Source organism: Artemia franciscana, chromosome 9, assembly GCF_032884065.1.
Source record: "Artemia franciscana chromosome 9, ASM3288406v1, whole genome shotgun sequence".
Classification (NCBI taxonomy): Eukaryota; Metazoa; Arthropoda; class Branchiopoda; order Anostraca; family Artemiidae; genus Artemia; species Artemia franciscana.
This window is the reverse complement of record NC_088871.1, coordinates 31,789,001-31,816,969: the sequence shown is the minus strand read 5'-3', so window position 1 is coordinate 31,816,969 and position 27,969 is coordinate 31,789,001. Positions and strand designations below refer to the sequence as shown.

Here is a 27,969-nt window from a genome sequence, read left to right as displayed (position 1 = left end):
CACTGCAACCTCGTTTCAAGCAAAACCTGCTCCAAAGAATTTATGTTTGAATAATCTTGTGATCAAGGGTAAATTTTCGGGGGCTATGCAAAACACATCTATCCTGAAAAAACTTGGTAGCATCTTGTTTACTTCTATAGATATCTTCTAGACGAAGAAGTTTCATAATAGAAGCAGTGTTTCCAATAGCTTTTTTGCCATTAGCCATTAGCCATCCTTTAGCCATTGGAAGTTTTTCGTAGAAAATCCATAGATGGCGTTTCAGATTCGGTAGAATTTTCCATAACCCATTAGGTGCCACCAAAATGTCATGGATCTAGTACATGACACCGAAGATCCGGCAGCTTTTTCCGTCCTAATTGTTCACAGTTGTAAGATTGGAACTTCACACAGATCTGATACTTTTTTCTATTTTGCTGGCTACTAAGGTTCTCCAAACTTTTCTTTTTTGCAAGGGTTTCGTCCAACACCCTTATAACAAAAAGTATCAATGCCCAATACCACAGACAAAAAAGGTTTTAAATAAGATTATATCAAGATTTGGGTATGAAAATCTGTTGACATCGAACTAAAAATTAGAATTTGTAGCAGAATTTCCTGGTGATTTTGGATAAAATTAAATAAAAAAAACTAATTTTTTTAACTGAAAGTAGGGAGCGACATAAAAACTTAAAACGAACAGAAATTACTCCGTATTTGAAAAGGGTTTTCCCCTCCGCAATCCCTCGCTCTTTACGCTAAAGTTTTTAATTGTTTTAAGAAGTAGAATTGTGGCAAACAGTCAAACATTAGCGTAAAGGGTGAGGGATTGCGGAGGGGACAACCCATTTCATATACAGAATAATTTCTGTTCGTTTTAAGTTTTAATGTCACTCCTTACTTTGATTTAAAAAAATTAGTTTTTTTTATTTAATTTCTGAACGTTTTTGAATTAATGCATGTTTGATTTTGGCTTTCCACAAATAAACTGTTAAAATGAAATTTGCATATTAATTCTTTTTTTTGGCTAAATGGCTTTCTCTTAGTTTTGATCAGACGATTTTGAGAAATAAGGGGTGGGGAAGGAGGCCTAGCTACCCTCCATTTTTTCGGTTACTTAAAAAGGCAACTAGAACTTTTAATTTTTAACGAAAGTTTTTATTAGTAAAAAATGTACGTAACTTAAGAATTAACTTACGTGACAAACTTTTATAGTCCTATATTTTTATTATGTATATGAGGGGGTTTGTCCCTTCGTTAATACCTCGCTCTTTGCACTAAATCTTAAGTTTTGTCCTAATTCTTTAAGAATGACCCCTGAATCAGAAAGGCCGTAGAATAAATAGATGAAGTTACTAAAAATGTTTTAGCATAAAGAGCGAGGTATTTATCTCCTCCTAAATACCTCGCTCTTTATGCTAAAGTGTTTTTAGAACCCTCATATTCGTAATAATCTCTGTTCGTTTTAAGTTTTAATGCTACTCCTTACTCTCAATTGAAAAAACTTTTTTATGTTTATTTTTTCATTGTTTTTTTATAGTAATGCTAGAAAATCCCGCGCCCTTTTCATTGAATCTCTCTTCCCCCATGATATTTTCCTCCAAGGAAAGATCCTCCCACATAGCCCACTCCCCTCAACCCCCCCCCCCCAAACCAAAAAATCCCCCTGAAAACGTCTGTACACTCCCCAATAACCATTACTGTATGTAAACACTGGTCAAAGTTTGTAACTTGCAGCCCCTTCCCCAGGGACAGTGGGGGAGTAAGTCCTCCCCAAAGACATAGTTATTGTGGCTATCTCACAATTTTGATCCGTTGACTTTGGGATAAATTGAGCGTGGGAGGGGGCCTAGATGCCCTCCAATTTTTTGGGTCACTTAAAAAGGGCACTAGAACTTTTCATTTCCGTTAGAATAAGCCCTCTTTTGACATTCTAGGACCACTTGGTCGATATGATGACCCCCAGAAAAAAGGACAAATAAACACGCACCCGTGATTCCACATTTTCCACATTTTTGTAGATAGGAGCTTGAAATTTTTGCAATAGGGTTCTCTGATACGCTGAATGCGATGGTGTGATTTTCGTTAAGATTCTATGGCTTTTAGGGGGTGTTTCCCCTATTTTCCAAAATAAGGCAAATTTTCTCAGGCTCGTAACTTTTGATGACAAAGAATAAATTTGATGAAACTTATATATTTAAAATCAACAAAAAAATTTAATTCTTTTGATGTATCTTTTAGCATCAAAATTCCGTTTTTTAGAGTTTCGTTTACTATTGAGCCGGCTCGTTCCTTACTACAGTTCGTTTATAAGGAAAGAGTGAATACAATATTTTCAATATGATTTCGATTTTCCATAGATTCTGTAGCTGCGTTAATTTGCCCGTGAACTGACCTAAATTCTATAGATCTACTTTATTTGAAAAAAACTAATTTTTTGTTTTACTTAATCTCCCAAGGAAACGTGTTTAAGTACTAAAATCACAAGATTTATCCCTGTTGAATTGAACAAAAAACTTGTTTAAATCATCTAGAAATAAAGTTACAAAAAATTATCTAGAAACAAACTTGTACGAAGTTAAATTTTGTCATGTACTTGTCAAAATGTAGAGCCTTTTTAATTATTAAATAAGGAACAAGTTTTTTTTCATCTGAAAGAAAAGAACAGCATCAAAATTTAAACTGAAGAGAAATTACTACGGATACGGAGGGGTTGCCGTCTCCTCAATACCTCGCTCTTTACGGTACAGTTTTTTTAGAACTTTAAAAAAAAGATAATTATTCTAATTAAACGTCCCTTGTGTTTCAGGAGTCGTTCTTAAAGAATTGGGACGAAAAGTCGAACTTTAGAGTAGAATTTCATATAGGCATTCTGATAAATTTCCCTATGTAAAATTTCCCCTGGAAAGTATACCCTCCAGAAATTCTCACCCCTAGGAAAATTGTCGCCGTGGATAATCCCCCCAGCAGAGAACTCACCCCCACCCCGAAAAATGTCTGTATATTTCCCAATAACAAATACGATACGTAAATAATGAGAAAATTTCATGACCTATAGACCTCTCCCAAGGGCTCTGGGTAGGGGAGTCATGTTACTCCCAAAGGTATAGTTACTGAACTTTCCAACTTTGCTGCAAAAACTAGTTATCTCAGATTTTTAATCGGATGAGTTTGAAGAAAAAGGGGGTAGGTGGACTTTTTGGTCACTTAAAAACGGCACTAAGGCTTTTAACTTCCTTGGAATGAGCCCTTTCTAGATATACCAATAAATAAAACATACAGATAAACAAATAAAACAAATAAACATGCATCTGTGATCTTTCTTCTGGCAAAAAACAAAAGATTCCACATTTTTGCAGATCGGAGCTTGAAACCTCTAAAACAAGGTTCTCAGATACGCTGAATCTGACGGTGCGATTTTCATTTATATTCCTTGACTCTCGGGGGATGTGTTCCCCTATTTTGAAAATCCGGCAAATTTTCTCAGGCTCGTAGCTTTTGACCTTTAGCAGTAAACTTAATAAATCCTATATATATGGAATCAACCTAATGAGCCAATTTTTTTGATATATCTAATGAAATCTAAATTTTGTTTTTAGAGTTTCGGTTACTATTGAGCCTTGTCGCTCCTTAGTTACAGTTTGTTATTACGAACTTGTTGATGCATACTTTACTTTAAATCGTATTAAGCATTTGATTGAATCACAAGAAAGAAACTAACAACATCAAACTTGTACATTTCTCGAAAAAAGAAAAACAAAGGAGATGAGGGAAGAAAATACTACAATGATGTAACTGGAGATAAGGATGATAATCACGAAATAACTTCCAACATTCGATTATTAGTAAAAAGCGTCCTGGGCTAATAGTAATCAGAACTCCAAAGAACAAAACTTTGGAAGCAGAATTTACATTAAAAAATTCCCACTTTACACTAATCCCAAATATTTAAAACTTTAAGTTCATAGGTACACGTCAAAAGTTATTAACATTAAAAAATACAAAATTTCTCATTTTTGGGGTCAGGAATGCGTTTATCAAACGGTTCGGGATAAAAACCAGTTTTCTGACTAAATTGTAGCCTACTGCAAGAGAATAATTTGTACCATCTGAATAGCAGGTTAATAATTTGCCATAACAAAAAAAATCTCGATAAACTATATCTTGAATTGATATCCGAGTCAGAAGGGAGCAAGTAAAATCGAATTGTACCGACAAATTTGATTTCACCCAAAAATTTCCAACTCTACTATATTGTATTAAAACCTGTAAAATGTATCAAAGGAAGATACACTTGTTCCACAATGGCAACGCTGTTATCGACTCTTCTCTTCTCAATCAGGTTTTTTTTAAGCCTGCGAGCAATTGTTCAGCAACCAACAAATGAAAAATAAATACAATTGAAAGTAGTTTGGGTTTGGTTTAGTCTAAATTGGCCTGAGTTCAATAAAAACCCAAAATGTAAATTGGATTTGGCCTAATACAAATATTTGGGTAAACAAAGAAAAACAAGTTGTAGTTCCAAGTAAGCTCAAGCTTTCTTAAAGTCAGTGTTCAGTGCCTGAGATGTGTCTCCCCAGTCAAAAGCAACCCCCAGCCAAGTCACAGGCACCGTGAACTTTTTCACCAACTTCTTGAATAGTGGTTAAAGTGTCAGATATAATGTGAACGAGAAAAAGTCTAGTGCACATAAAATCGCACTCAGCTAAAAAGCTTCCTAGGTACTTACGTTCACCAACAAGGACCTTTACGTTGCTATAAGCACAAAGCCTTAAATACTTGTGCAAACAGTGAGTATTGACTGCCACTAACTACAACAACATGTGAAATTTTGCTTGTTCTCGCAAGTTTTTTATTCCAGAAAAAGTTCTATCCAAAGCAAAAAAATACAGAACTGTTCTGTCAAAAATCTTTTCTAGAGAAGACAAAGAAAATAAGCCTAGTATCTTTACAAATCTCGGCCCAAATTTGGATTATCGCGTTGAATTGAGAATTGAAACACTTTTAATTTCCAGAGTAAAACTCAGTAACCAACAAGAAGTGTTAATAAGAACATGGCGTTAAAATTGTAATAATTGAAGGTCATATTTGATATTTTTAGTTATCTGATCAGATAATCTCGAAAACTACACTGTCATTCCATCACGATATATAAAATTTTAAATAGGGATAAATCCTTTTAATAGTCAGTTATAATTCAGAGAAAATACCGGATATTTCGGTCACATGTGCAGTGACTGTCATCAGCAGTCATTGCACATGTGACCGAAATATCCAGCATTTTTTGTGAATTATCACTGTCTATTAAAAGGATCTATACATATTTCAACGTTAATTTATTATTTGATCAAATTTTTTTAATTGAATACTTAGGTTTTTCATAAAAATCTTGCACGATCTTAGTAAAGCAAGGCTTTATTTGTTTACACCAAAAATAAATCTTTCTGCTTTCCATGGCCGGTTAATTGAATGAAATGGCCGGCAGGTCCTAACAAAAAACTCCTATTTTCTAGCATTTGAGGATCATCTTTTGCTATCTGATTAATTCATAGAGTTGCTTTAGAACTTTTTCTGGATATTAGATGGCGTGAACGGGTAACTTTAGCAGAAACAACATAATCTAACCGGAATAGATGGCACTGGAAAGATAGTTTCGCTAGCTGCATCAGTAAAGGCTCGCTGCAGTCGATTCTTTCGCTGCTGTCGATGGTTATTTTGAGTTTTATCACTGCTGAGTCCACGAGAGCATGTGTAATTGGGAGATAGCTAGAAAGTATATAGAAAACAAAAGAACAGGAAGAAATAAGAGTAAGCAAAACTGAGAATGGTACAACTCACACTACAATGAGTTTTCTTGCACTGAAAGGAGAATTGAAAAAATGAAGCAATTTTTGGTGGGCAAAAATTAGAGCAAACAGAAAATAAGAATAGCCATAATGACAACACTTGGTAAGAAAATTTTTTTTCGAAGAAAAAAATTAAATAAAAACGTATGACTGCAGTTATAGCAAGAAAAGATTTACAAGAAAGATCAAGAGAGAGAGAAAGACAGAGAGAGAGAGAGAGAGAGAGAGAGAGAGAGAGAGAGAGAGAGAGAGAGAGAGAGAGAGAGAGAGAGAGAGAGAGAGAGAGAGAGAGAGAGAGAGAGAGAGAGAGAGAGAGAGAGATGAAAAGAGAGAGAAAAAAATAGAGTAAGAAAAGAGATAGAGATAAGAAAAAGAGACACACAGACAAGCTGGGGGAGACAGAGGATAGAGGAGAGCACTATTTCAGAATACCAGCAATGACAAAAAAAGAAGAAAGACTGTCAACTAGCACAAAAGCTTGACGCACAGGAAAAGATATGATTCGAAAAATGGAAATAAATAAAGAAAAAAGTAGAGGTTTAGCAAGATAGACAGAACTTTGGACGTAATTCAACCATCAAAGATGGATAAAGGAAATATCGTATACAGTGTATGAGGTATACGGTAGGTAGCTAAGGATATTGACATCTCACCCAGAACCCATTGGATCACAAACTCAAACTTTCGAGCCTTAAAGGAGGCTTTACCTACCGGGTACGGCCATGGGTTATCGTACCTAGTAAATCCCTTGTTCCAAGTGGGTCTTCTTCTCTCGCAAAGTGCTTTGCTTCTGACGTCAAGACCATCCCCTGATTTGAGCTTGATTCGGTAAAAACAGGCTTGAAGGTCACTGTCAATTTCAGATGCAAATTAGTATTTTTGGAAAGGTGTATGATGCTGTAGGACATTGATCAGAGCTAGTAGACACGATTTTCTGATTAAGAAACTGACCGAAACACGTAATTGAAGTTTTTCTGTGTTTTTTTTTCCGGAAACTAAACTATGCTGCTAGTACGCTAACAAAAATGCTGAAAATATCGTAATAAGAAAGACTAACCTGTTTCTTTTGAAAAGCCTAAACAATGATACAGTCTATCTGTGAAAGGACAAAATTTTGATCGATAAAGTTGAATCACAATAAAGTCTTATAGTTGTCATCTGATGACTTCAAGGTTTAAGTATAGACAAACTGTTACCTCTTTGTCAATTAAGCTTTGCTACATTCGATGAAATATATCTTGAGAGGTTAAGAGAGAAGGCTAACTTTGAAAAATAAACAGGGGAAATCCCAAGTGGCTGGTAATTCCTAAAAATCATAATATTTTAAGAAAGGAGATAGGGCCTGAAGAGCAATCCCACTTCATATATCTACTAAGACCACACTTAGAGGATTCACTTTTTCACTGACAAGGCCTAATCAAATTCATTTTATAGCCTTTCTTGGTTAAATTCTACGATAGTTTCAGCATTTTTGTTAGCGTACTAGCAGCATAGTTTAGTTTCCGGAAAAAAAAAAACACAGAAAAACTTCAATTACGTGTTTCGGTCAGTTTCTTAATCAGAAAATCGTGTCGACTAGCTCTGATTAATGTCCTACAGCATCATACACCTTTCCAAAAATACTAATTTGCATCTGAAATTGACAGTGACCTTCAAGAAGAAGCGGACAATGGTAAACTTTATGCGCTACCACTATTTCTTTATATTCACTGTGCGTAGAAAGGAGGGTCATAAGAATTCGGGAGGCATTTTAGTCAATTTAACGTCCTCTCTTCATTCCCACCGGAATTTTTTAATACAAAGATCGTTAAAGCTTATCTAAACCGGAATCCAGCAACAATTTTTAATCTCATGACAGAACGAGCTGAAATCCATAGACTGACTGTTTCAGTGAAAAAATGAGGCAAATCCAGACTCAAAACAGAACAAGTCAAGTCCTGAATCTGCGAATCAAAACGGAGTCAAAGCTGCGGGCTGATTCAGCGCTGTGGACGGACTAAGTGTAAAATCAATCTAAGTCCTGATTCAGAGCAAGTCTAACTGTGGACTGACTCATTGCAAAAATACAGCTAAGCCTTGAAATCAGTGTGAAAACAAGCTAGCTCAAAGTGGACCACATCAGTGCTGAAAGGATGAGAAATAGTAAAACAACCGACGTCCAAGCTGCAGAATATCTGAAAAAATGAGGGTAATCCTGACTGGCTACCAAAACGAGCTAGATTCAAACTGAGAAATCTCTGGGATGGGGTGCGTTAACTTGCAAAACTAGGTAAGTCCAAGCTCGAGAATTTCCGTGGCTCGGTATAAAAACGGACAAAACCATGATTGAGTGTCAAAGCAAGTTAAGTCAAAACGAGTTAAAGGAATTCGATTAAAACACTAGCCAAGTACTAATTTCTTATGAAAATTGTGAAAAAATTAATTAAGCCCATATTCAGTGTAAAAATCATGTAAAAACTCAATGGAAATAAGTGTAAACTGTACAACATTGGTGAAGAAGAGTAAAACTAAGTAAGTCCTGAAAAAGGTTTGTTTTCGCACACTCTGTGTGAGAATAAACAAAATCTAAGCTGAGGACTGACAGGGTGGGCACCCCCGCCCCTTTTTGAAAAGGAATCACGCACAAATTTTCTCCGTATATTTCAAGAATAAAATTATGCCAGTAGGCCCTCCAAAGCCCGCTCCACCACCCAACACAAAACTTTAGAAGCAGGGTAGGCCTGAGGAAACTTGTAAAAACTGGAATCATCCTTAGATCCTTAGTTCCTCCTGTGCCACCAGAGGCACCCAGGGCATCCAAAAAGAGCCACGAATCATCCCTCATGTTTGCTGCAGCCCATACATCTTCCCATTGGGGCTTGACTGTCGAATTGATAAACTTCAGGTCCCGCTGGTATGTACGAAGAAGTTTATTTTGTGTCCTCTTCTCAAGAGGACAATATTTCCTCCAGCATCCCCAGTCCCTCTCCTCATCTTAAATTTAATATAGAGATTTGTATATTGCAGCTTATTTTGTGCAAGAGCCGCATAAGCATTTTCGGATTGTATAATTAAAGTTCCAAATTGGGTATCTGGCCTGAATTGATGATAATAAGATTTCAATTATCCAACATTAGATAGCTTTCCCCATCCCGACGCCAACAACGCGACCTTTCAATGACATCCGTGCAATTATTGAATTATAATTTTAAGGTAGAAACTTATTCTGCATGACGATACAAATGAGAAGATAATCTACATCTTCTTACTAAGAAAATTGTGAATCACTTGCTCAGCAAAAATTATTTTGTTGTTAGGATGCCTAAAAAATTTTATTCGAAGAAAGCGTCCATAAGAAAATGGATATAATTTTATAAAAAATATATAGAAGATAAAAGCTTAATCATAGTCTTAGTAATAGCTGCAACCAAATAAAAGACAACCGCAGTCCTTAGTAACGGACAGTTTTAAAACGTGTTCCGAAACAAAACTGTCTAGAAGGGAAAGTTTCCATTGATATTTGATTCAGGAATAATGACTAGGCTTTACTTAATAGTTAAAGTTTATTGCAAAGAAAAGGCAGAAATTTCGCAATCTCACAAAAAAGGCAGCAGATTGAACAGGAAAGTGCACTGTTGTAATTACGATTGTTGAAAACTCTAGACTGGAGAAGTAACGTCCCCTGCCTTAAATACCAAGGAAATTCACTTTGTGTATGGGTAGCCTTGATGTGTCTCCTTTTGCCCCTGAACGTATTAAATCAAACCAGTGGTTGTCTCATTTAGACTGAATTCATTAGCTCATCAAGAGTCTTCACAAAACTGATATTACTATAGCCGTTGCTGAACTCATGGAGAAGCACAATCGAAAGATTTCAAGAAATGCTTGAAGTCGACTCCTTCAACCCTAGTAACGTTGTCAGCTATATAGTAATATTTTGCTTTTTTTCTCTCTCTCTCTCTCTCTCTCTCTCTCTCTCTTTGTAGTGCTCCGTCATTTTCTTTTTGTACACAGATGGGTTTTCAATAAATAAAAATAAGGATATATCCAGTGTCTTTTAAATAACAAAAGAGATCGTCCACAATAAAGTGCCGTTTTCTGTCATTTTGTGCAACAAACAATCAATTCATACTTCTACCCCAAAGTGCCAGAGAGTACAAATTCTAGGATAGTAAATTCATTTTTCAAAGTCTTAATTGTATGCCATAGGTTTGAGCCTCCAATCTGGAAAACAAGGAAACTTGCTTTTTGCATGGCTGCCAGGACTTCCAGGATACATCAAGATCGCAGTGTTACGTTTAAAAGATCGTTTAAAAGCTGTTGTTTATACCTACGTTCTTTTTACAAATACGTCCTAACAACTCCATCACAAAGGTTCATATAGCAAAATAATGGCAGTCTTCAGTGCAATACTCGGGGTGGAAAGGCTGGGAAGCTTAAAAAGGGCAACACTGAAATATCTATGGTCAAAAATCCTGAACGGTGGGTTCAAAATATCTCTTCTTGTATAATTCCCCTCTCCCCTTAGTAAATAAAAACTCGGAAATGTTCAAAGACGATCTGATTAACGAAAAACTCTATTTGTTTATTTCAATTTTTTATGAAAATAATGGAGTTCTTTATCTAAAATTTCTCAAAGACACCGACGCTAATTTACCCTCGGACTCTGTATCTATGTGAAAAAGTGGAATAAAGTTATTGGGAAATTTAAGGTAGGTTGCAGGTAAACCCCATGTTAAATGTCATATTCTAGTTAGGCGTACTACCTGGAGGGGGCAGATTATTTCGAACCATCCCCCTAGATTTGAGAAAAAAAATTTTAAGGTTCCTCATCAAAAATTGCCTTTGTTTCGGTCGAATAAATTTTTGTCGAATAAAATGAAATAAAAGCGAAACGAAACTGCCTCGTGGTATTATCCCTATATTAAGAAATAAGCTCTTCTGTTTGATAAGACTGTTCTATTGAGCCATTTCAATTTATTTCGTTTAGTTAGCATGTTGCGGCCGTACTTTGGCATGCCATTTTTAGGTATCTGTCAAAGTTATTGGTCTTGTTTCCTTGGTTACGTTGTTCATCTTTATTAGATTCATGCCAGTCTTTGTTTTATTGGTCACGATCATTTCCGAGGTCTAAAAGGAAAAACATCCTAAACAGTAAATGGTTGACGTTTATTATTACTTACAAAAAGTTATCTTTTAAAAGCATTAATTTCGGCTTATTGGTGGCAATGAAATTCTTTGTTGCCCTAGTTAAAAGATAAAAAGTGAGTAAGCGAACGACAATATAAAAGATGAATTTAAGTAAACTAGTTAGGGTAGCTTAAATCATTCTTAGAGTCTTTTTACCCTTGACATTTATTAGTATTTAAATTAGCCATCACAAACTGATTAATGGAGCAATTGGAACAAAATAAAATGCATATTTTAACAATTTTATTATCTGAACTATTTTTATCTAATTAAATGATCTAGAAGGATTTGAAGTTTTAAAACAACGTTAATTACATTACGAGTTCTTCAGTTCAAATTTTAGACCAAGATGCATTTTTTTTGTTGAATACAAATTTATGTTTCATTTCAACTTAAATAGTTTGAATATCTTAGAATTTTATTTTATATTTGATTGTATAGGACGAAACAGAACGTATTTAAAAAGGACATAATTACACATAAGGCTTCCAACTCATACTAATCTCAAACAGAAATAATTAGGTACAAAATTAGAGATCAAAAGGTCTACCAAATCTAACATTTACATATCAACTTAAATTATGCAGTAAAATATATTGCTTTTTGTAAGGTTGAAAGGTTTCTGAAAATCTATGATTAGTTAGCTCGAACTTTTGCACCTATGAACACTCATGCACGATGAGTTCCAACGCATTAACCGACAGGAAATGAAAGTAAGGAAAATCTTATAAGAAAAAAGATTATAAAAAGACCGAGTGTTCAACTTTGATCAAATTTAAGATTTTTGTTGATAGAGTTAAAAAAAAAACTTTGTTTGAAAACTTTTTGAACTTAGAAAGATGAAAGACAGCTGCTGTCTTTTCGGCCTTCATGTTCTCTGATGGTAAGATAAGGTTCATTAAAAGTTAGGAATGATTTATGTGGGAATGTTTGACATAAACCTCATTATGTTACTCTCAGTGAACTGTTTCTGTTACAGCAAGATTTGGCAAAATTGTCTTTCCTCAGAGTAACTTTCTAATTCAAATCTAATGGGAAAAACTAATAAAGTTTTAAATGTGAATTAATGATAATAAATTGAGCTGAGTCTATTGAGCCAAGTAGCTGTGTGTATTACATAAGACTCAAAAATATGAAACAATTTTTGAGTCTTGTCTTATCTGCTCTGCTGAAGGGGGGAGGGGGGAGTTGCCACCAATATTTTGGGAAAAGCTTTTATTTATTAAGCAGCTATTCAACTCTTGTTTGTTTTAAGTGTCATATTCGTTCTTTACTCTCGGCAGATAATTTTTTTTAATTAATCCACGCTCGTTTTTAACAAAAGGAAAACAACATAAATTGGGGCCCGTTACATTTCACAGTATATTCCAAAGTAATATTTTTCTAAATATACTGCCTTTGAAACCTTATCATCAACTAAAACTGTGAGCCTAGTTTATGGCAAAATTGAAAAATGTCCTGTGCTTCTTTTTTCGTCAAATTTGCTTAGGTCATTTTCTTCCCCTAATATTTAAGGTGCTTTTACTTCCTAAAATCCACCAGTTCAAGATTAGATTCTTTTGTTTTAAAACTTTCAAAAGTGGAAATTATTGTACCCTCTACATCTGTAAATAGAACAGAAATGGAATCATTGAAGAATAAGAAGGTAGATATACAGTGAATATAATTTCCTGACTGAAAAAAAAAATAATTGAAAATAAGACTTGGTGCTTTTTATAATGATATTTTTACTACAAACAGATAGGTCAAAGCGATTGTAGTCTGGTCATGGAATTTGATATAGGGGGGATCCGCTCCAGGAATCACTAATTGTTTCAATTTTATTTCCCGTTTTTCATTGAAACTCTTACTCTCTTATTTGTCATTGAAATGCCTAATAAGTGCTGATAACGTTCTATTCCTTAAGTTTCGGATTCACATAATAACCCATAAATGTAGAACTGCCTCTGTGTACAAAATCATGCTAATTTCTTGCTATTTTTACTTTTCTAAGTATTTTTCCTTAAACCAGCCCCAAAAAAGAATTGACATAAATATATTGAGTATTATTACTGTCATTAGTCACATTTCAAACGTCAGCGGTACTTGTGTGACATCTATCTCTGCATCAGCATGTTGTACAACATATCTGTTGCGAGTAGGATATAGTGAATTAGATCAAAATTCTCACATATATTTTTCTCCCAGTTTAGAAATTTTGTGTGCACGTATAAGCTTTACCAGCCCATTTTCTTTTTCTATTGTTATCTGTATTATACAGCACTAAGAGACCGAGTTTTGCTTGTAAAGGGAATTATAAACATAAAAACATAAAAAAATAGGAATTATAAATCTGGCTGAAGAATCCGAGTGTAGACGGCATTTACCTTAGCCCACCCGAAACCTTGATTACACTATGCTTCTGCAGCAGATCATTGCTTATAGCTATAGTAAAAGCCAAGCACCAGCATTTATATGCATGATTTTTTAATGAGTGTTTGTTGTTTTAATGTATTGCGTAATGTTTTGAATTCACCAAATAGTGCGTTTGTTAAATAGTTGCTTTTCTTCACTACTGCTTGAATAGCACCTACTCCAATATCACCCCCTTGCCCCCCCCCCCAGTTAAAATACTGTAGCCTCGCCCCTGCCGTTAGGATAATGCTGGATAAAAGCTTAAGCGCCAAGTACATTAAATTTTATAAGAATACTGTATATTCATACATTTTTCCAAGTAAATATCTTCATTAGTCGCAAAGGTGTTGACAACATCTTTGTATGATTTTACAATAAATTACATTTTCCAATACGTTTCGAAAGACCTGAACTTATCCCTAGAGTAGAGGTTTTCAATCTTTTGTGGTTCATGACTCCCTTAAAACGTTATATTTTCCACAAATCTTCCGGCGATTTTCCAACCAATTCTCCGTGAATGCGTCCGATTCTTTTCAAACTATTTGATCTTCCTAAAAAATTGTAAAACTTACCTTTTTAAAAGCTATTGTTCATTTAAAAGCATTTATAAATGGATCCTATTTTCCTTTGAATAATATAAAATATCTAATTTCATCTATTACGGTAATAACAATATTGAATATGGACAGTTTCAGCGGTTGGTCATGATAAAAATTCGTTCAACAAGGGTTCAATGTGGATCGAATCGAAATTTTAAACTAGATCTACTTTGCATGGGCAACGTGAGGTGTTGCGGCTACCTTTGCTCGGCTTCGCCGAGTAAAGTGTTGCGAGAGCAACACTTTGGTTTTGTTTCCTCGCTGCGACTAAACGCTGAAGTTGTTAATCTGTAAGGATGCTAAAATACATACTACCAACTCGCAAAAGCTGCAAACTCCTCATTGCTAAAGATGATTGTAGCCTTACAGCCGATTATTACTTACAAGTCCCCTACATGTTTTACCACTGGAACCAAATTGGTCTTACCATGAAATACAACGGAAACAAAAAATAGGTACACCAACTAGTAAGAGTTGCGAACCCCTCATTGCCGAGGATGATTATGAGCTAACAGCCGACTGTTGCTTACAACTCCCCTATATGTCTCACAATTGGTATCGGCCTATTTTTGGTTTCAGTGTGTACCTTACTACTGAAGTTGTCAACACCTTTAAACTTTCAAACTGGTATATCTCATGAAGGAATTTTTGTACAAAAAAATGGATGACATATACTTTGATCAGCTCATCAAAAGATGAGCTGATCAAAGTCGACTTGCCGTCGACTGCCGTCGACGTCGACGTTTTTCGACTGCCGTCGAAAAAAAAATCTATCTGTCTTAGTTCAAAAGTTGACTTTTTTGCCGTAGGCCAACTTTCTCACGTCATCACTTAGAAAGGAGCAAAGGATAAACTCTAATTTCTTTAGCAATGAGAGAACTTTTAAAGTTTAAGAGGCACATCTGATACCATTTCTCTACCGCAATCCCAAGTGCGAAAAACCGAATGATAAACTCAGCTGAGATCACGAACAGAAATGGGTAGAAACAATAGATGGCAGCACTTTCGGACCAGTGGGAAAATGCCGCTTTTTTGCTTCTCTAAATTTTTCTATTTATCACTAAAAGAAGATATATTGGCTGTGGGGCAGGGTAACTGTAGCATATATTTAACACTTATAGATTTTAGTCCATCTTCAATTTGAAACTGGTGCCTGCCTGCTTGCCTGCTAGAACGGAGCTTTCCACTCGAAAGCAGAAACATGGTTTGATGAAACAAAAGCTTGGCTGCATAACTTCAGATAGTCCTCTCTGACATAGGCTATACAACTCCTCTTCACTTCACACACTATAGGCTCTGGCTCAAGGACAAGCAAAAACCATCCTTTTTGGCCCCAGGCAAGAGTTCTACGAAGCTTTCCAAAATGTAAAGTCATATTCATCAATCCGGCCTAAGGTCCACACTTTCCGTAAAAACCGCAGAGGTTAGACCCTTACCACTTTCTAGCAATAAGCTGAAATCGGGGTGCTAGGAACAAAAAAAAAACCACGACAAAACCAAAGTGTTGCTCTCGCAACACAATTGAAAAAAAATTTAACGTCGATTAGCGATTGGTAGTTTTAATGGAATGGATGGTCTTATTTTTCACTGCACACCTTCTAAAATCTAGGAATACAATTTGTTTGTTGCAACTCTCATGACATATTTTCTATTGCTGCAACTGCCAAGAAGTCAAAAACCAGCGCCGATTCGGAATTGATATACGTAGAATTTTTCATTTTCTTTGTTTAAGTACAGCCAAAGCGACAAAATTATCGTCATATTTATTTCCACTTCTAGGAACCCTTGCCATTTGCTTGTAGATCATTTTCTGGATTCAGTACAATCTTGATTAATCAAGTTTAATAAGAATTCGTCAATTTTTTGAATAAATATAAAAAGTCAAGAACTAACTTAACCCTTACACTACTAAGGTAGTCAAAACTGGTGCGAGCACTCAGAATCAAAAATCTGATTCCATAAACACAAATACAATAACTCTGTTTTAAAATGACACCGAAAGAGCTGCTTAGAAAAGATAGTGACAACGAATGAATAGAAATCCAACAACCGACATGCAAATGCACTAAGGCACTATAATGCGGATGGGGAAGCTGCGCTTGCGCAATAGCTATTTCAAATGAGATGGATTAGTGTGCGCATATAAAATCCCTTTAGAATGATGGGCGTTTACAGAAATCGTTGGACCTAGCTGTTTCAACAAAAAAAAAAGAGAGAGCAAGAAATGGAAAGAAAACAATGGAGTTTTATCAACATAAAAGAATAATGGTGCAAAATTTCGGGATTAGGGCATTCCGACAAATGTGTCAAATTGTTTAATTAAATGTCTCGTGTCACCCTTATAACGAAACCATATCTCCTCAGAAAGCCGCAGATCACAGTTTGAGAAAAACTACACTAGTGCATTATTTCTCAGCCTGAGAGGTTGTAACTCCGCAATGAAGTTATGATCCCATAGGCTGTCAATCAGAAAAATAACATTTGTGCTTAAAATAGCCTTTGTTTATTGATTGAACAGTTCAATCAAAAATACACAAGTGCAAAAAATTTTCAAAATGAATAAACATGTAAAAATCAGTAACTAATAAGATAAATAATTATCCCCTAATGATAAAAATAGAAAATAGACTCATATTGTTATTATTATCATTGCTATTATAAAGAGGTAATCAGGGGCAGGGGAGCCAACAAATGGTTTTTGGGAGCCATTTGAGAAATTACTGAGAAATAAAATGAAATTCAAAATTTAAAATTTGTGATAATATACTAAAAAATATGTAAATATTGTCATCACCTCGGGTTTCAAGCTTTCATTGAAGAAATGGTGAATTCTAATAAATTACAAGAACTAAATCCTAGCCATCTTTTAAGATCTTTTAATAACAGTGGTTTTAGCTCTATTTCGATAAGTCTGCAAGCTCTAGAATAAAAGCCCAAATATCACCCTTTGCAACAGTGGTATATTAAAGGACATCAAAATCTTATTAACTGAATTCAGCCACATCTAGACTGCCTATAGATATAACCTAGGGTTTTCAGATGTATTGTCATGCAAAACAAATGTTTGCAACTTTCAGAAAATTTCTTCTAAAAGCCCAATCCTTTTCCTTTCGCTGAGTCATTAAAGAAGAGGTGTGGGGATGTAGGTGTATTTCAGTACAGCAGAGAAAACGTCTCCAACAAAGGTGAGAAAAAACAGGACGACTGAAAACGGGATAGATTGGACAATTCATGCCCCTTATCATTTGAAGAGATGAAATGTTCTAAACATCTCTACTTTTTATTCAATTACTTATTTCAAAATTTTCACTGGTGTTGTTTTTGGTAACATTTTGCTTAATAAAGAAATTATTTGCTGAGGACTGAACATGGATTCATAACTGTACACTGAAATTGTATTACATTCAACGGATATATGTGGCCCTGGTCGACGAAGACACATACTTACCCAAATAAAAGATGTTTTTAAGTAAAATATTACACTTCAGCGAGTGTTCTTCTTGCCATTTCAAGACCAGTCTTATACCACTTTGAATACTCATATTATTTCAACGAGGCTTTTATTCACAATATTTTATCGGACTATACCAATAAAAGCCTAGGTTTTCCCAAAATAGCAGCAAAAAAAATGATGTTTACTTCTTTGAAAAGCTTATGACTCTTACCTGCTTGAAAGGTCTTAATCCACCGTTCATTCTAACAGATTCTGCTGCAATAACAGCAAGACCTTCACTAGCCATTCCGTGATCTTTAAGTTGACGCAGAGACTGATGTGGGCCAATGCTGCAATGATAACATGAAGATTCAGGATGAGAATGCTGGCGTATCATCCTACTACTGGCCGAAATCCCACATATATTTGATCTAGAAGTAAATTCAAATGTTTAAACAAATAAGAAAAGTTTTCCAAAAGAGCAGATAAGCTAGAGAAACAATTGCAATGAGCTAGTTTTAGCAATCCTTAAAATCCACTTTATTCCTTTGTTGCACGATAGTAAAAGAAATTCTAGGTCAACAATAGCATCTGAACAGCCTTAGACTATTTTTAGATCTCTATATGAAGTTTTAAAGATTTTAAATTGTGACATCTTTGAGACGGTTTCGGAGATTTTAATTTCTGTTAAACCTCTTACAGCTGGGGTTTCAACATTTTTTCATGACTGTACCTGCAAAACACTCTGCACATAAGTTCTCAAAGAAAAGTCTGTACTTTCATAATGGCGCGTATTAACCTTTCTAATGTGTGTTTGTGATCTTACATTTCCAATCTGTGACATCAAAGATTTGATGCTAAGATGTATGCAGCTGACAACCACTACAAAAGAGCTTAATGACTGAAACTGGTTTTGAATTTTAGTTTTTACTGCAGTCAAAGCCAAAAAAGAAATGACACACAGAAATCTGTGTGTTATAGAGTTCTGTTCAACGTACATTCAAATAATTTATTTTTCAATATATCAGGAGGTTCGTTTTACTCAGTATTGTTTGTCTTGTTTTATAGGGCACATTCCGAAAGTAATACAACATTTTTTTTTTTTTTAATCGATATATTGAGCGTATTTTTGCAAGCATTAAAAAAATTTCAAACATAAATACTGTTCTTGAACCTCTTCACATTTTTCAGTGATTCTGCCATGAACGGTATGCGCTCTGAAAAGCGTTTTGGGGGCTTCTCGCAAGGTTTTTGTCACTACCGATTGAATCTCTTCTATGGACGAAAAAAGTATTCTTTTTTTTTAGTTGCTTTGACCCGAGAAACTTTAGACAGAATATTCAGCTCTGGGAGTGACATGGTATGTGCAGTCCCAAAATAAGAGCCCAAATTATGCAAATAAGCAATGTAAAACAAAGACTTCGTAGATATATTCCAATAGAAAGCTGGTCTTCAAGCCTGTCAAATTAATCACAGAAGAATTTTAAATCGATATAATTTTGTATCCATAGTAGAACCCATGAACGGGTGCACAATCCGGCACAACTCACCCACCAAGTGGAAAAAGTACGTACTTTGCACTTTTTTTTATTCCCATCATTTGATTAACCATTAAAAATAATCAAGCCGATGTATGATTTTCTAAAATCAAAACATATTAAGTACATATTTTACAAACGGTGTTTGATTTACACGAAAAATACTATTTGACGGTTCCTGTGCCTGCTGATTACTAATTTGTTTCTAATTATATAGTATGAATATTCAAAATCAAAACAAGTTAAATAAATATTTTGCAAACAGTTGCACGTCACACCTCGTTGAGATGAAAGCATAATGCAACGACGAAATCTAAAGGATTTTCAATCTGTCTGATAAAAGAGATCAAAGTAGGGTCAATGGGTACCCCTTTTAACCCCAGAACAACAAAAGTTTAGACTGTAATTCTGCTCTACTGAAAAGACATTTTTCGAACAATTTTTTTTTACATTTATAGGTTAAACACTGCTCAAGGTTCCAGGAATATTTTTCGATATCAGTACATTTATAGCTATCTGTTTCGTTGAATTTATTCTATTGTGCTGTCAATTAATTTTCTTTTCCTTCAAATAAAATCATATGAAATAACGGAATATAAATTGGCTCGATAGAATTTTTTTAAACTCTTCTTCTTTAGGTTTCATTAAAGCACAAATTTGACCCTAGTCTTTCAGAGGTGTCAGGGGTGGCAAAACAAAAAATTTCGGTGGTAAAAGTATCTATTCTTTCTTGGATGCATTTCTTCATCGATAGTAAGTTCTGCTCGTTTTAGGTTGAATATCCTAAACAAATTAATCTTCGCTCTCTTTTAAGTATACATCCATTCTTTAAACTCATAAACAACATTAAGAAATGTTGTCATTTCGAATAGAAAATTCAATCACAAAAACGATCGATGTCCAGTTCTATCAAGCAGCATCCATTTCAATTTTCAGGAAAGTATCCGAGACTGTCGTTTCCAGATTTTTCAAGTGAGTGATGATCATTGCTATGATATTAGAGAAGATTGAAAACTCCGTCAATTTTTCGATGGATAGAAGCATAAAATTCATGTGAAGATTCCAAAACATCCAGTGGGAGAGTTTTTTTAAGCAGATATATTTTTGCCGTTAAAACTCGCAGTGTGTCAATGGAAGTGAATATGTTACTTTTCTTCCTCGAAGTTCATAATCAGTTCATTGAATTCATAAATATGCTTATAAAACATACGATACAACAAATACTCTTCATGAATGCACGGTTCACAAGTATATTTCTGAGGTTTAAGCAAAACATAAACTTCTTTTCAGGGTCCAAGCAACCTGTTTTGACAAGACAGCCACCTGACACTTAAGTATGCAAAACAAAGTTACGAGTCCCAAAGCCGAGTTCTGACAAACAAGTCAAAGCATTTAAAGGTTTGGTTCACGTGAATTTATAATGTTCAAACCATTTACCACGGCGTTCTGTGTCTCATTGAGCGCAGCCCTTGAGTGTTTCAAAGAAAGTGACTAGATATGATTAATGACTTGAATCAGTTGCGCTGATTAATTTGTCGTTTTTATCAATAACTTCAGTCAAACTCTATGAACCTTCATATTAGCTGCACCACCTGTACACACATCAACACTCAATATCTATTAAAGGCCTTCCCAAGACCAGAAAATAATTTGCATTTTACTGAAAATTTTTATTTTCATTTTTCCTTTTGGTCAGCTAAACATCTCACTAGTGATGCCCCTAAAGTTTCCTCTTGATATGATCAGCCGTTCCAAAAATATTGCTAAAACGCATGTATCAGCGCTTTGTATACACATAGTGTGTATTAGTTTAGTTCAACTTTCCCCTCAGCGTTTCCTCAGATATTTTTTTCATAATCTTCGGACTTAGTAGTACTCGCTACAGAAGTAGTAGCTATTGTGATAACAGTGATAGTAGCAATATTACTTGTGGTAGAAGTAGAAGCAGCAATAGTTGTAGTAATAGTAGTGTGTAAATATTGCCGTTTTGGTTACTTGATCATCTCCCTTATCATTTCCAGAAAATCTAAAATTAATACTCTCAGTTACTCATGAGTTATATGCTTTTAACAACCCATATGCTTTTAACAACCCTTATACACATAATATGTTATGTTTTAGTTCAACACTCTCCTCAACATTCCCTGAAAGACTCACCTTAATGCACTTCAGATTTAGGGAACGTAGAAGCCAAAATTCATACCTTTACATGCATTCCATAAGAACCTCATCTGCCCCCAGAGCATTACGTAAAGCCCTTGCCCCAGGGCTCCGGGAGTTGTGCAAACCCTTAGACATTGTTATATGTTCTTTGGACTCTTTTAAATAAAGTTACCGTCTCATAATTTTAATCAGAAGTGTTTGGTTAAAAGAGGGGTAATTGGGGGGTGGAGGGATAGTTGACCTACATTACTATTGACTTTTAAAAGGGCACCAGAACTTCCGATTTCAATCAAATGAGCCAGCCACCTCTAAAGTTTATAAAGCCATCCCTCTCATAAGAACCTTAAATTCCCTCGGGGCTATAACTTACAACTCCCACCCTCAGGCTCTGATGGTTTGTAGGCGAACATGCATACCTTTACCTGCATTCCATAAAAACCTTATCAGCCCTAAGGCATAACGTAAAGCCCTTGCCCCAGGGCTACCAGTGTTTTGCCGACCCTGGAGGCATTATTATATGTTCTTTGGACTCTTTTAAACAAAATTACCACCGTATAATTTTAATCAGATATGGCTGGTTAAAAGAGGTGTAATTGGGGGGTGGGGGGGGGGCTAGTTGACCCCCATCACTATTGACTTTCAAAAGGGAACCAAAATGAGCCGGCCACCTCTAAAGCTTATACAGCCATCCCTCCCATAAGAGCCTTAAATTCCCCTACTAAGAAAAGAGGAAAAAACCTTCCATCTCTTTAGCATGACAGAACTATCAAATTTCAGATGGCATATGTAATACTGCTACCCTACCTCAGAACTAAGCGAAGAAAAAGAAATCACAAACTCAATTAAAATCAAAGACGAAAATGACTTTTAAGAGTAAAGTATATATAGCCCAAATATATATAGCCCAAATTTGTTCTCTAAAGTATAATATTTTTATAATAACTTGTGATATTTCAGTAGTTTTAGTCAAAGAAACGGGTTCTTTTAGATGAAGAATTTAACAATGGCGCTATAATAGAAAAATACCATAGTAATTTTCAATGACTGATTCAAAGTGGTACGTTTTAAAACTTGCAAATTACCACACAAAGCAGAATCTATTGACGTGCATGTTACTTACTAAGATTCCCAACTATTTTCTAGACAGTTGCAGTCCCTCACGAAACAAGCATTTGACCAGTGTATAGTTGACCACGTCCATTTTTTCATGCTCGGAAATACTATTCTTAGAGTATCAAACTAGAGCTACATGTTGTTTTGAAGTTGTCTGTCGCTTAGAATTGGCTGCCTTATGTTGCTCAAACACAGTTGAAGCTTGATGAATGACAATTCCGTCAGAAAAGGCAAGCATTTACTTTAATTTTCGTCTCCCGCGAGCATCTTCTGTTGGATTCGCCTTGTCTCAGAAGTTCCATAAAGTATTAAATATCAAGTTTATATTCATAGATTCATCGTTCGTTCCTTGTCCTGATGTTATATGAAGCATTTGATGCGTTTTTATCGTGTTTTTTCTGAACAACATTAAGACAATTTCGACATTAAATTACGCTAATCGACACAATCCTATTTATGTCGTTTTATGAATTATATAGAATTCAAAATGAACAGATTGGTTAGGGAAAAATGACGAAGTGACAAAATTGCCATGAGTATGACACGACATCCTGACATAATCAGCTCAGGTAAAGCATTAATGTTGTGTGGAAAAACAACTGAAACAAGAATTTCTATTGCAAAGAACATAGATTACAATCGAATGCTTTTGATCAGTTATTCACCATAGCCAAAGCTCCATAGCTATATGAAGAAATGGATTCATTGATGCGCTCAATGAGCTAATGCTCATGTTATGAGCATGACATGACAGTCTAGCATAATCAGTTCCTGGAAAGCATTGATATCGTGTGTCAAAACAACCGAAGCAAGAAATTCGTCCTATTGCGAAGACGATTAACCACGAACGAATTATTTGAATCAGTTATTCACAGCATTGCGGATGAATGCTCCATGATCATTTGGTTCATTGATGCGCTCTAATTTTAATATCCGGAGTGAACAACTATGAGCATGACGCCACAATCTTGCATAATTAGTTCCCGTAGAGCATAGATTTTGTGTTGAAAAACAACTGAAACAAAAAAAGTTGTACTATTGCAAATAACATTGACCACAATCGAATTCTTTAGATCAGTAATTCACTTTAGCTAAAGTTCCATAGTCATACGAAGAACTGGATTCATTGATGGGCACAGTGAGCCAATGCTCGAGCTATGAGCTTGACATGACAATCTAGCATAATCAGTTCCTGGAAAGCATCGATGCCGTAAAACAACTGAAACAAGAAATTTGTCCTATTGCGAAGAGGATTAACCACGATCGAATTCTTTGAATCAGTTATTTACAGCATTGCGGGTGAGTGCTCCATGATCATTTGGCTCATTGATGTGCTCTAATTTTAATCTCGAGTCAAAAGCTATAAGTATGAAACCACAATCTTGCATAATTAGTTCCCGTAGAGCATAGATTTTGTGCTGAAAAACAACGGAAACAAGAATTTTGTCCCACTGCAAAAAATATTGAACACGATCGAATTCGTTAAGCCAGCGTTACACCAGTATTGTGGGCGAGTGTAAAGTCGCCATACAAAGAATTAGGTTTATTGACAAACTATTGTTTTGATAGCTCGAATTGAAAAATTCTCCAAAACCTAATTCTATACATCAGTCAAGATGAATTTATGACGTCTCCCTTGGGTCAAAAAAACGTCAGTGATTGGGAGCCAACGTTCTTAATACGTTTATGATAAACAAAAGTACTAAACCTTTCAATGAAAACGTTGGGCTGCACTGTGTTATGAGGGCCCTCATGTAATTTCCAGCCCCAATAATACTTTCTATTGGCTGACTAAAAAATAGGAGTGTATTTCTTAGAGGATAACGGGGTATGGCGAATGCTTCAAAGCCAAAAAAAATAGTTTCATTGATGCACTCTTATCTTGGCAGCCCGAGTCATAAGTTTTGAAAAATAATGGCAAAATAATGTTTGATAAAACTAATTGTATAGTGACTCTAGCTCCCAAAAATATTATCTATAGAAAAAGCAAAAGATTAGCATAATTTCGGAAACGAGGAGGACTACTTTAAGACCCACCACTAATCTCTAAATAAGGTCACAAAATACAATAACAAAGATCGTTACATTGTGTCGTGATACAAAAAGAATCTGCATGTCTCTCTCTTGAATGTCTTAAGCTTCATTGAAGAAAGAGATTGACCACAGTTTTTAATAGGAGTTTCTTTTGTAGTAAAAGATTTTTAATAATAGAGCACAAAAGACTAATTATATATCATGGAAAAATAAAGGGCTTGGATTTTGCTTATCAGAATTGGCAGTTTCCTCAGAAAATTCAAATTACTCTTCAGAAACATGCAAATATGCCCAATAGATAAATGTCACTTAGTTTTGAAAAAAAAAAAAAAAAAATATTCTATGCTTGGAAAAGGGCCTTAGATGAGTATTCATGGTTTTGGGAAAGCAAATAAATAATAGAGATCTATGTTTCCCCACTTAAAAAAAAAAAAAAAAAAAAAAAAAAAAAAAAAAAAAAAAAAAAAAAAAAAAAAATGTGTAGACAAGCGTTTGCTCCAATGATTAGTTTTAAGGGAAAACAAGTTATATAAAAAAGGTTTAAATACTATTTATGCATGTCCTTCCTCCCGTTTTTTTCCCGTTAGTCGCGTATTTGATCTAAACATTGTCGAGCGTATAAGAGAAAAAGCCAACAAACTTGGTAGTAATATCACAAGAGGAAAAGTTGAATTCGGAAAATAGATAGAAAGGGATAAGAAAGAATCGCCTTTCGCCTAGTGGGTGACTTAAGAACACTTAAAAGTAACAAACAGGGATGGTACTTTTTCCTGCCGAAAAACAAATCCTAGTTTCCAAAAAAAAGAACAAATCTTAAGTAGTTCTTTTTTTAAGTAGATGAAAATGAATTGGAAGGGAAGATATATAAATGTTCCTGATATTCTACCCCTTCGACTACATTCCTGCAAAAATATTAAAATTACATAGTTCTCATGCATACCAGTTGTTTAGGGATTAGTTAGTAAGATCATTGCCTGTGTATGGCGTTGGAGAAGGAGTAGAAAAAAACACAAAGAATAGTCTTCAGATAAACGGCTAAAGAAAACACATAAAGCCTCCTAGTAGGAGTCTATGCCACTATTAAGGTAAATCTAAATGAGCATTTATATTTTTTTAAAGCAAAAAATAATAAGTAATACAGCCCAGAGTCAGCAGAACACATAAGAAATATAGTTCCACTCAGTTTTTACCAAGCTAAAAAAAATCGTCGATCTTTCTCAATAGACCATTGACATTAAGAGACAGCAAAACAACCCCATTCACAAAACTTTTCCGCGATGAATAAACGAACAATTTGGGGACTTCAACTATTCTTTTGCAATGATAGTGAACAACTTGACGGTATCTATAACGTCATCTTCATCTTTCCTTAATCCTTGCACCGTGGAGTACTGAAGGTCAAGCTGCTTTATCACTTAGCCATGGTGGTGCTTCTTGTATTTATAAAAGAAAATGAGGCCGAGAAGGGGTTGAAGCAAGTAATCAGCTGAAAAATCTTGGATTTTTGGAATATTTTTTCTTTTAAACAAGTGTAAAGAAGATTACAAGCAGGCAATTAGAAACTTCCGTCGACAGTCTGTTTCTGAATGTGTTAATTTGTTCAGAAGAGCTGAACAAGAGAAATTGCAAGTTCCAGAGTGCTGTTTCGTTCAGAAGAGCTGAACAAGAGAAATTGCAAGTTTCAGAGTGCTGTTTCGTTCAGAAGAGCTGAACAAGAGAAATTGCAAGTTCCAGACTGCTATTTTGTTCAGAAGAGCTGAACAAGAGAAATTGCAAGTTCCAGAGTGCTGTTTCGTTCAGAAGAGCTGAACAAGAGAAATTGCAAGTTCCAGAGTGCTGTTTCGTTCAGAAGAGCTGAACAAGAGAAATTGCAAGTTCCAGAGTGATGTTTCGTTCAGAAGAACTGAACAAGAGAAATTGCAAGTTCCAGAGTGCTGTTTCGTTCAGAAGAGCTGAACAAGAGAATTTGCAAGTTCCAGACTGCTATTTTGTTCAGAAGAGCTGAACAAGAGAAATTGCAAGTTCCAGAGTGCTGTTTTATTCAGAAGAGATGAACAAGAGAATTTGCAAGTTCCAGACTGCTATTTTGTTCAGAAGAGCTGAACAAGAGAAATTGCAAGTTCCAGAGTGCTGTTTCGTTCAGAAGAGCTGAACAAGAGAAATTGCATGTTCCAGACTGCTATTTTGTTCAGAAGAGCTGAACAAGAAAAATTGCAAGTTCCAGAGTGCTGTTTCGTTCATAAGAGCTGAACAAGAGAAATTGCAAGTTCCAGAGTGCTGTTTCGTTCAGAAGAGCTGAACAAGAGAAATTGCAAGTTCCAGAGTGATGTTTCGTTCAGAAGAACTGAACAAGAGAAATTGCAAGTTCCAGACTGCTATTTTGTTCAGAAGAGCTGAACAAGAGAAATTGCAAGTTCCAGAGTGATGTTTCGTTCAGAAGAGCTGAACAAGAGAATTTACAAGTTCCAGACTGCTATTTTGTTCAGAAGAGCTGAACAAGAGAAATTGCAAGTTCCAGAGTGCTGTTTTATTCAGAAGAGATGAACAAGAGAATTTGCAAGTTCCAGACTGCTATTTTGTTCAGAAGAGCTGAACAAGAGAAATTGCAAGTTCAAAAGTGCCATTTTGTTCAGAAGAGCTGAACAAGAGACATTGCAATATCGGGAAGTAAATGTAGGGCTATTCGATCATTTTTGTTACAAGACATTTATCGAGTCAGAATAAAACTGAATAAAACAACTGAATTTTTTCAATTAAAAGTAAGGAGCAACATTAGAACATAAAACGAACAAATGTTATTCCATATAGGAGAGGGACCCCCGTCCATAATCCCTTGCTCTTTGCGATAGTTTTTTAGTGCTTTAAAAAAACTTGTCAATGGCTCCCGTGTTTCAGCAGGCATTCTTAAGGATTTACAACAAAAAGTCAAATTATAGCACAAAGAGGATGGGTTGAGGAGGGGCAGCCCATAATTAAAATGACGGATTTTAATTAAAAATTTTGAACAAAATTTGAATATTTTGTCGAAATTTTTGATGAACAGTTGCTTTGTTAAGTAAGTTCTTATAATATTATTAAAATACAATTTGGGAGGGAAGGAGAGGAATACCGTTGTTCATGTGGATGGAAATTCTGCGTGATTTATTTTTTATTTTTGATGCGGCTAAAACCATCGTAATCTCTGCAGCAAGAGTTATCTGATGTTCAAGTATATTGAAACTTAGCATATAAATAGTAAAAAACTAATCATTAGCATAGCAATTGCCAAAAACAAAGTTCCTGGTAGCAACTGCAACTCCCATAAAAAAAATATGGTGATGTCTTCGATGCTCCACCTCAACTTGTCCACCTCTGTGCAATTAAGCAACTGAATGTAATGTTCTTTGCTAGATAGAAAAAGATTGCCACAATGGGAGGAGCACTATTACCTACCCCCCATACCAATAATAAAAGTGTAGACCAAAAATATTTCCAAGAATCAAGAAGAATTAGATATCAGATTTATCCCCCCCCTCCCATCAAAAATCAATCTATTTTATATGAAGGTTCAATGAGAGTTGCGATATTTGGTATCAAAATACACTCTATGAGGTGTTGGAGGTGCCCTCTTTGAGGTGCCCCCACCCTGCTGGCGAAATCCTTAATTTTACATATTTTTTTTAAACTTATTGTCCGAATTATCAAACAAAATGTTTTTTTTA

The 27,969-nt window shown here is 35.2% G+C and overlaps 1 protein-coding gene across 3 annotated transcripts in view; it reads right to left on the bottom strand.

The window, feature by feature from the left end:
- The window catches only part of LOC136031274 (small conductance calcium-activated potassium channel protein 2-like), a 294,910-nt gene that overhangs the window by 177,009 nt on the left and 89,932 nt on the right, over positions 1 to 27,969 (bottom strand). For 2 of the 3 annotated variants that reach the window (XM_065710711.1, XM_065710709.1), the window contains exons 5-6: positions 17,653 to 17,851; positions 5,605 to 5,745 (exon numbers count right to left, since the gene is read on the bottom strand). In XM_065710711.1, coding sequence (XP_065566783.1) covers positions 5,605 to 5,745; positions 17,653 to 17,851 — 340 coding nt within the window. The remainder of the gene's footprint in view (positions 1 to 5,604; positions 5,746 to 17,652; positions 17,852 to 27,969) is intronic. The other variant, XM_065710712.1, reaches the window with a different exon arrangement.